The 10,869-nt window shown below is 32.5% G+C and overlaps 1 protein-coding gene across 1 annotated transcript; it reads left to right on the top strand.

The window, feature by feature from the left end:
• Positions 1 to 5,551: 5,551 nt before the first annotated feature.
• LOC100920067 (olfactory receptor 5W2-like) lies at positions 5,552 to 6,484 on the top strand. Its single transcript, XM_003773840.1, has one exon. It carries the CDS (start codon positions 5,552 to 5,554, stop codon positions 6,482 to 6,484), a length of 933 nt encoding a protein of 310 aa, XP_003773888.1.
• Positions 6,485 to 10,869: the final 4,385 nt, after the last annotated feature.

Genomic DNA, 10,869 nt, shown 5'->3' with positions numbered 1-10,869 from the left:
TAACTTTTCTAAAATTCTATTTACCTTCTTAAATTAAAACAACTATGATATATCCCTTCACACCTCTCAAATTGGCTAAGATGACAGGAAAAGATAAGGATAAATGTTACAGGGGATTTGCGAAAACTGGGATATAAATGCTTTGTTGGTGGACTTGTGAAATGATCCAACCATTTTGGAGTGTAATCCAGAACTATGATCAAAAGGCTTTATAACTGTGCATACTGCTTGATCCAGAATTATCTGTATCCCAAAGAAATCATAAAAGAAGGAAGAGAACCCACCTGTGGAAAAAAATGTTTGTACCAACACTTTTTGTGGTAATTAGAAATGTATAGGTATCCATTAATTAAGGAATGAATGACTGAATAAGTTATAGTGTATGAAGATAATGGAATTCTATTGTTCCATTAAAAAAAATGATGAAGAGGCTGATTTTAGAAAGGCCTGAAAAGACTTACATGAACTGATGCTCAGCAAAACCAGCAGCACCAGGAATAGATTGTACACAATAACAGCAAGAATGTGTGATGATCAACTATACTAGGATATTCTCCTTGCTTCAGGGATCCAAAGCAATTCCAATACACTTTGGACAGAAAATGCCGTCTTCATCCAGAAAAAGAATTAAGGAGAATAAATGTAAATCAGAACATGCTATGAACACTTCTGTTTTTTTTTTTTTTTCTTTTTGTTCTCTCACATTTTTTTTGGTTATACCTTTTCTCTTTTAACATGATCCATATAGCAAAATATATTAAAGATGAATATATTTTAAAATATTAGATTGTCCTTCACAAAAACATTTCAGATCAAAATACTGCCTTGTTGAAGAATTTCTTGAATTTATTTCATTTGCAAAAATATAGAGCATTTTTATTTGAATAAGTAGAAAAAAATTATATTATTTTTCCTTTGTTGCTTTAGATTTGAAAGTGTATCATATATGTATTCTCATTTGTTCTTCCTCACAATTGAGAAAATGTGCTGGAAAAGATAAGTGTCTGGCCCAAGATCAAACAGATAAGCAAGTATGAGGCAAGATCCGAACTCAGATAATGTGCAAAATAAAAAGATTGGGCCAGATGGAATCTAAGATTTGTTGAACTAGATATATAATATATTATCATATGATTCATTCTTTTGAGGCAATGTTCCCTCACTACAAATGGAAATCATAATAATGAAATTTTTCCTATCTCATTTGCAAGATTTTATTTGAAGTCAAAATAATATTGTGAAGTGCTAGATTATTTTAATACATCAATTATTATCTCCAATGCTTTGCATATAGTGATATAAAATAATTCATAAATAATAAGTGCATTTGTACATAAAATTGTATATTACATGAAATTAAATATTACAAGGTTTAAGGATGAATGGTTCACAATCGGTTGAGAATATTGCCCTTCATCACCACTCTTCTCACCTATGAAGTCTTGGATGAATATATTTCATCACCCACGTAAAAAGCCACTGTGAACTGATATTTCCATTCAGTCATTAATCCAATTAGAGAAAATACTATATAATTAAGATGTTCCCAATGGCATACTTATGTTATAAGGGTCATTGCATCATTCAAAGAGAAAAAAGCAAAAATGTTTTTGCTTTTTAGTGTATCTGTTTGGTAAATTAGTCACATGTTCACACAAAACATGAAAGATGGAGAAGAGGCTTCTTACTTTTGATCCCAAATGGCACTAAATAAAAATGATATCTCTCTACCTGGATCTAGTGAAGAACATAAAGTCTTTCTTTTGTCAGGTAAGTTGGTATCAGAGGAAACTGACAAAATGGAATACACAATGTAAGTTCTGGAGGTTTGTGAATAATGTTTTCTGACTGAGGCTTAATTATTGTGACTGAGAGAAACTGAAGCCAATGAACAGAGATTGTTTTTGTAACTAAAGAACAAAAATTTAACTCCTCAGAATATAACATCTTTATTCATCTTTGTCAGACTCCTAAGAAATCATTTTCTGTCTTTGATTGTTTAAAATGTTGACTATTTTATGGAGTCAACTAGCTTCTTCCTAAACTTTTTGAGAGGCACATTACAATTACACTTTGTTCACAAAAAAAAAAAAAAAAAATCAAAACAAAGTGTTTTTCTCCTTTATCTGTCTGTTTTCTGTAAACTACTCACATTTTCAGCCCTAATGATTACACTCACACACACCCCTTATTTAGTCTTGTAAGATTTTAGTTTTAATTGTAAGACAACCATACGCTATATACATGTATATATGAATTTTTATCAATACATATTTATGTACACACATACACACATTTATACATACACATTTGTCTATATAAAGTCACTAGTGTTTCTAAATTTCATCAAGGTAATTCAGCTAATAAGATTTGCCACATCATTAAAACCTGTGCTTTTTATTGATATTCTTCTATCTACCCCCTCCAAATAATCTATCACTAAACACTAACAGAGGAATCAGTGACCACCTCTTCTTTCTTTGTGTGGGTTGTAGTTTTTCTTATCTATTGCATAGGTTTCCTTTGTTAAAGGTTCACTCATGTATACCTCCTTATATTCCCACCTATATAAACTGAGGTACATAATAATTATAACCACATACCATGTAGAATTAACAAAAAAAGTTGGAAAACAAGTGATGAATTATTAGAGAAACTGAAATATGAGATATCTTCTAGAGCTATCCAAAATCTTTAGAGAAACTGAATACTAAAGGATGACAAATTGATATAATAGTTCTTGAAAATGAGTATCACCAAATTTGATCATTTGGCTTGTGTATCATTATAGAGAGAATTTTCAGTGAGGAAACTCCACTTTAGAGTAGATCCTGTATTTTAATTTGTAATCCTATAAAAATCTTTGGAATTTCCAAGTGACTAAGTAATATATATAGGTTGATATATTAAGTAAATATCATAGGAAGGATTTGGTCTTAGATTTATTTAACTCTGAGACCAGTGCCATATCCAATAAGAAATCAAGATGGTTGTTGTTGTTATTAGTTTTAAACACAGAACGGGCATTTAAATATATTTGTAAAATTGAATAGATAGTAACAGATATCTCAGTAAAAATGTGCACAATGTTTAATATGAATTATTTCTTTTTAACTTCAACACAAATATTCTACATTAGTAGGATTCATTTTTACAACTGAGTATACTGAGACTCTGTAGGTTCCCTTGAGTTGCTCATTTTCATGGACCAATGTGTGCAAGTAAAATTTCCTGACTGAAACTGTACTGCTTCTCATCACAAAATATTCCCTCTCATTGTCTACAATGCACCCATTTAAGACATCTTTATGAAATTGAACTCCTGTTAACTAAGTCTTATTCTGCACTTGCACAAAACTGGACTATGAATTAGCACTTTTAATACTGACAATAAGCTGTTTTGAAAGAATCTCCATGCATTTTCTATCCCCAAATCATCTACCCCTATAGCCTTCTTTATTATTTTGGAGACACCAGTATCTTGATTAGGATGCTCAAAGTATCATCCTCATCATGCCACTCTTCCTCATACTCCCCTGTTACTGACTTGTAAAATCTTTGATTACTCCTTTTCTGCTCATATACTTCTACATACTTGTTTTCTCTTCTCTGATACTACCATCATTTATGTCCAAGTCCACAATGCCTTTGCTTAGACTCTTGCAAAGCCCTTCTTCTCTTTGCTAAAAGGAACTAGGAAATTTGGTCCATATTTCAGTAAGATGTCATATTGTTCCTCCTAAAGAGAATTTCTGATTATGTCACCTTCCATCACCATACCCAATAATTGTTAAGTTCTTCCTGATCATCCCAAAATTAAACATAAAATGGTCTTCTGGACTTTTAAAATCCTTTCTAACTGCATTCAAAACTATCCTTTGAGTCTTCTCATACTTCATTCCATTCATTTGCTCAAAAGCATCTAGGAGGAACAGAAAGCTGTAAGGTACACTGTGAGTGAGGGAGACAAGATCAACTCCAACCTCAAACATTTAGACATTGTGTAACCTCAGTCATCTCACATAATATCTACCTGCCCATGTTACTACACATGTAAAATCAGGATAATAATGACATATTTCTCAAGATGATTGTAAGGAAAATATTAGCACTTTGCTAATTTTAAAGCATTATATAAAAGCCATTATGGTCATTGTTGTTATTCTGTGGTTCGATGTCACTGGTCCCATGTTCTTTCTCAAATATGACACTCTATCTCCTCACTCTGCACATTTTCACTGGCCTCTTCTAATGCCTAGAATATTTTACTATTTCATTTCTACCTTCTAACTTGCCAGACTTTCTTCAAGTTTCAGGTAAAATCCCACATCACTTAAAAAGCCTTTCCAAATTCTCCTTAAAGTTTGTACTTTTCTTCTCTTATTTATCTCTACTTTAACGCACACATTCACATACACACAGGCATAGACATACATATACACACATTTTTGACATCTATATGTATTACTGTAAGTGATATATTTACATATTTGGATATAATGTCTCTTACATAGTATTGTGTCATCACTATCGATAATACTATGTAGTTCAATATCTATAAATGATACTATTTTAATAATACCATACCAGTAATATAATAATATCTCACTGGAGATACAAAAAAAAAGGGCATGAAAGAAACTAAAACTTTAATTGATAAGATAAGCATACACTACATATATATATATATATATATATATATATATATATATATATTGGAATGTTTATTGTTGTATTTGTGCTTCTATACATAAAAATATACATACATGCATACACACCTATGTTTGGATATATGCATAATATCAATACAGTTTAGACATTTGAGACCATAAGGTAGCTAAGTAGGATTTGAGGAAGATTATCACCTTAGATGAACTTGAATCCTTGTCCAGCAACTTATCAAATAAATTTAAATGGAATTGTTTAAAATGGATCTTCTTTTGGAGACAGATTTATCAGACCATCTGAGTAGAATGTACTTCAAAAAGCAATGATTTTGAACTCTATTAATTTTTTAGATTAGAGACATTGTAACTCATACTGTTTCCTTCCATGGATTATTATACTTAGTCTCATCATCATTATTACTATTGTTATTGCAATGACATTTCACATATATCCCAGATATATTCCCATAGACTTAGTTTAAGATATGCTTTTTACCAGCTTTTAACCAGGGATAATCCATTCAATCTATGTGAGCTGAGTTTCCTAAGTTACCAAAAATAAAAGTTTTCTTCAGTATAAAATTGATGTAAATGTTATAGATGAAATGACCTTTTAAAAGTTTAAAGAAATATTCAGCTAGATATTTTGAACATTTCTTATGTTCTTCCTCCCACTTTTGAGAATATTTATCTGGAGAAGGTAAAATTTGATATATTCATTTGACATTAAGCTGATGATGGATAGAAAGTGTCTTTTATCCATCTTACAGATGAGAAGCACTCTAAAAGTCCAATGCCCATCAGCTTTAAAAAAGAGTAAAACTGCAGTTCTTCTATTTGTCTAGATTCTTTTTCAAAACAACACAGAAGAGAACAAAGCAGGGATGATGGAGAGGAATTACTCCAACCCAACTGAATTCATCCTCTTGGGAATCACCAGTGATCCAGACCTTAAAGCTACATTTTTTGTCCTCTTTCTCATCATTTATTTGGTTATTCTTATAGCAAATCTTGGGATGATCATCTTAATCAGAATAGACACCCACCTGCATTTGCCCATGTACTTCTTCCTAAGCCACATGTCCTTCTGTGACCTCTGCTACTCCTCAGCCATTGGCCCTAAGGCACTGGTGGACATCTTTGCCAAAGACAAATCCATTTCCTTCACTGGTTGTGCTCTGCAACTGTATTTCTTCACATTATTTGAAGATTCTGATTGTGTACTATTAGCAGTAATGGCCTTGGATCGCTACATGGCCATAAGCAATCCTCTGCTTTATACAGTAAACATGTCTAAACGGATTTGCTACTTATTGATTGCTGGTGTATACATGGTGGGGATGATGGATGCTCTGATCATTACTACTTCAACCTTCACACTGAGTTTCTGCAGGTCTAATGAAATTAACCATTTCTTCTGTGATATCCCTCCCCTTTTATCACTCTCTTGTTCTGATACCCATATCAATGAGGTGATGCTCTTCATAGTTTCTGCCTTCATTGAAACAGTGACCATTCCAGGAGTCCTCATCTCTTACTGTTACATATTTTTGTCTGTGTTGAAAATCCACTCAACTGAAGGCAGAAGGAAAGCCTTTTCTACCTGTATCTCTCACTTAACTGTTTTTACTATCTTCCAGGGTACTGTCCTTTTTATGTACTTCAGGCCAAGTTCTGCCTATTCATTAGACCAAGACAAAATGACCTCTCTGTTTTATGCCCTCGTCATTCCCATGTTAAACCCCTTGATCTACAGTTTGAGAAACAAAGATCTGAAGAAGGCTCTAGGAAATTTGAGAAATAAATTAGGTTTTTAACTTCAATGTTTGTATCTTGTTTCCTCAGAGACCATGAAGACAAAGAATATGAGGGTGGAATGAAATCATCTTATGTATACTGAGGTACTTATACCTCTTCACTTTTTTTAGTAACAATGACAATCACAAAATTTCAGAGAGGGCAAATGACCTGTAAGTTTACATATTCTAAAGTCTGTCTCTACAACCATTCTGTCTATTGCCTGGTTGTCCATATATTCCTTAAAAAGTGGATTTTTCCAAGGGATTCTGTATGTTTAAAAAAATGCACATAAGCAAAACTATCAAATATGAATAGCAGAGTGAATCTGTTCCTCTGAGACTGATCTCTTTTATAATGACCAATTAATGATAAAATATTTGCCTTTATCCTATATCTCATATAATGATATCATATAGTGGAAGGCAGTATCATCATGAGAATAGAATGCTGGGTGTTGACTAAGATGAGGTGAATCAAAAGTCATCATGGGCACTAGATATATAACTAAGGAAAATCCATTTAGCCTAAGTCTCAATTTCCTAAGTTATAATATCAGCACTATGATGTTTATATTATTTATATCACAGAGATATAGTTTTGATCAAACCTATGATTTCATTTATTCAAGAAGATACAATTAAGGAATTAGTCAGTTTGTCAATTCAGATGAGAAGTACTAACTTACTTAGGGTAACACTTATCATTTATGTCTCAAAGATGTCATTGAAGACATTATCAGAGATCAATTATCTAAGCAATCTATCAATTTGTTGTAATACTGAAGTTTCAAAATGTTTTTGCTTGACAATAGTAAATCTCCAAATGGATCTTCATTTTAAAATATTTATTTGTAAGAAGGCCGACCAACCACCCACCAGCCTTGGACATTGCACACTTATTCTGAGAGTAGCCTTGTAAGGGTGAACAAGATGGCGCTGGGAGGAAGGGAGTCCCACCAGTTCAAGGTCGCCTGTCTTGTTTTCCCTCCAGAGTCATCTGGGTCTGTTAGAAAGATGTAAATCAGGATGACTTGGAGATGGCCCTGGATGATGGCCCTGGACTTGGTAGGCCTTGGATGAAATGGGAGACCCTGGCCTTTCAGTCTGATCTTCCAAGGAGAAAGGCAAAGAGAGCTAGAAGATAAAGTCCCAGAGCAAAGAAAAAAGGGAATGGACCAAAGGGCTCAGGATTAAATGTAAGGAGGATACAAAATCAAGGTCAAGGCTTCGACTTGGCTCAGGAAAAAAAAAAAAAGAGATGATGTCCTTTGAGAAGAGAAATTATTAGGAATTATGAGTCAGAATAGCTCATTTCTCTTCTTGTTTTCTTTAAAAAAAAAAAAAACATAAGCTGGAAAAATGCCCTCAATTAAATTGCTTTTTATTTGGGAACTGGCAACGTGGCAATTCCCAGGAGAGGTGTGTGTGGGGGGGGGAGGGGAGGACCTTGAACATCCTTATTAGAAAAGGAATGCACACAACATATCTACATGTAGTTTCCTGTAGAGAATCATGTATCTACTATAGGCTAGGATGTGATTACGCATGAAGTAGTAACTAGAAACAAACATCAAAATGATAAAAACACCAACAGTCTTTGTAATAAACGGAGACTCACAGCATCCTGGCTCTCACCCCTCATTGCTCACAATCTTCGCCATTTCAGGTGGACAGTCAGTGCTGGTCACACAAGGCCTGTTCTATTCAGAAGTTAGGGCCATGACTCCTAATACTTATTAGGGATAAAATGAGATATTCCATTATATTGTCTTTAGTAATATAAGCCAGAATTGCAGGTGAAGAAATAATTTTATTCTTATAATTTAAAGTTTTCTAAACATCTTCTCTCTTGTTGTTTCTAAATCAAATACATGTGGATAACACAGACATTCTTATGTGTAGCATTACAATCCCTCTCATCATTTCTGTATTGAAATATAAATACTGGATAATTCTTATATTAGCCTATTACTCATTTGCAATACAGACTATTTAAATTGGCTATTATGTAAAACAAGATTTTCACTGAGATTAAGAATTACTTATACTGGATTTTTGAGTGAATTAAAGGACTCTCCATGTTTGTATACCTCAGTTTAAATATTAGAGATAAAGAGAGAGAAATATATATTTAGAGAGAGACAAAGAATGACAGAGATAGAGACAGAGAGACAGAGTGAGAGAAAAAAAAAAGTATAAGCACTAGCACTGTGACACCGTGATCTCAGATGTTCAAGGAATATTTCATGGAAGACATGAACTTTCAGGAAGAAAGAAAAATTGATTTGAGTAAGTCCAAGTTTTGTTTCAGTGGATATTTGAGAAAATACAGCATCTTGTTTTATTTGCAGAGTTTGGAGACTATGAATGTAGAATACTATCCTGTCACATTAAGTATGTGTAATTACTCGTGTTCCTAACCTACTTTTTATTGTAGTTTTCTCTCCTTTAAATACATTACTACATAGAATTAATTTCTGAAGAGATTAGAAAAGAGAATTTTATCTGGAATTGAAAGTAATAACAATATAAAACTAGTTTTTGTTTAAAATGAAATAATGTATGGAAAAATAATTGTATAGGCAGTGTAAAACACAAGAGGAATTAGAGGGAAAAGGAATATCATTGGTGAATTGAGAAAAAAAAGAAATTTTAATTCAACACATGTGTTAGCAGTATCTATGGGGTATATTTGGTACAATAAGACTACATGGACTTGACCAGATCTATGGAGGAAAGTTGAGAGATAAATTTAAATGGGTATATAAAATGATACCAAACTACTGTGGAATGATATTGCAGGAGAATCTGAAGGATCAACTACTACACTTTCTTATTTTATTCATAAGGAAACAAAGTTAAAACAAGCCAAATGACTCAGGTTGTGAACACAGCAAGAAGCAGAGTAAAGCTTTTAAAGCCTTTTTCCTCTTTTGCCAAATTCACTTGTTTCTTGTATTATAGGAGTTGTATAAATTCCTCCAAAATTATAAGAGAATATTTGACAGTATGTTATAAAAGGAAATAAACTCTGAAGACTCTAAAAAGTTAAGTTTTTATTTAAATTTCATCCTTTCCATATATTATTGAACAAGTTGCTTAACCTATGGACTATATTTAGTTTAATGAGGAAAAGACATATACTAAGCTATCTAAAAGATGATAGAAAATTTAATACATACCAAAAATGATCTCTAAGCATTATCGTGATACCAGTCACTCCTGCTGTTGTCTGGCTAACATGCTTGAAAAATTGTTCTTGTAAAATTAGGACCCAGTATCATGACTTTTACATTAGAAGAATCGAAGGCTGAATTACTTTAGTCTGCAATGTATTGCTGCTACTTCAGCTGAAATGTTTGGCATTGAGAACCACATACTATCTCAGTAGCTTGACAAAAACCTCAAAGGAAAATTCAGATTTGAACACAAGCATACCATAATGGCTCAAATAATAATATGGGTCTTGATGACAAACCAGGGACCAAATGAGGCAGATCTGGGCAAATATTTCCTTGAAGGAAGGCTAGAAATGGATTATATATGTAGACATATGCATATCAATATTATACTTTATGAAGGAATATATATATATATATGTAAAACAGTTTAATGAATCATTTCAGGATTTATTTAATCTAATTACTGTGTATCTCTGTGAAAAACGCTAGAAATGGGAGGGAGGGGGAGCTATGTCTCCCTAAAAATTTGAAACTGAGTAGAAAATAGTGATCTGAATGTATATATGTGTCTCATTATTAAAAGTATTTGTCCCTCTGTATTTTCCCCAAAGACTTTATGAAAATAATTAATCTTATTATATAACTGGTTTAATTTATTGGTTCTTTGTAAGATAATTTAGAGAGGAATTTTTTAGCAAGATGAATGCTAGATCATTCTAAATAGACTATTACAGTGAGCTGCTTTCAGTGAGGTGGAAAAGTTGTAATGAGCCATAGCAGAAGAGACCATATCATGAAACGCTTTAAAATGTATTTAGATATTTCAATAAGTACTTTCCTCATTAAGAAATAAATGAGTAAGAATCACCCTCTTTTTCAAATAAAGAAACAAATGTTGAGGTATCTTTATTGACAGAAAATTGGTGAAAAAGCTATTAATATTGGGCCCAGAATTCAAAATGGTCTCACTTAAATTGAAGACATTATATTTCTTCTAATTTACTGTACTGTCCCTCAAACATCAAATATTAGAGATTACAATATTCTCCAAATTTTCCATTTCTTCCTTTCAAAGTTTTCCTCATGTTCCCTATTTTCTTCACTAACCAAGACTAAAACAATTTTATTTCCACAGTGAAATCAGGTTAATGATGGGTTAACATATGCAAAAAGTATAACCTTTGTACATCATCCCTACCACCATTTTAGTTATGTTTAAAG

This window comes from Sarcophilus harrisii, chromosome 6 (genome assembly GCF_902635505.1).
Source record: "Sarcophilus harrisii chromosome 6, mSarHar1.11, whole genome shotgun sequence".
Classification (NCBI taxonomy): Eukaryota; Metazoa; Chordata; class Mammalia; order Dasyuromorphia; family Dasyuridae; genus Sarcophilus; species Sarcophilus harrisii.
Note: the sequence above shows the minus strand (reverse complement) of the source record. Positions and strands in the feature narration are given on the sequence as shown.

Bases quoted from the DNA above. Each gene is read 5' to 3' on its own strand.
- LOC100920067 (XM_003773840.1), top strand. From the start codon at position 5,552: ATGATGGAGAGGAATTACTCCAACCCAACTGAATTCATCCTCTTGGGA.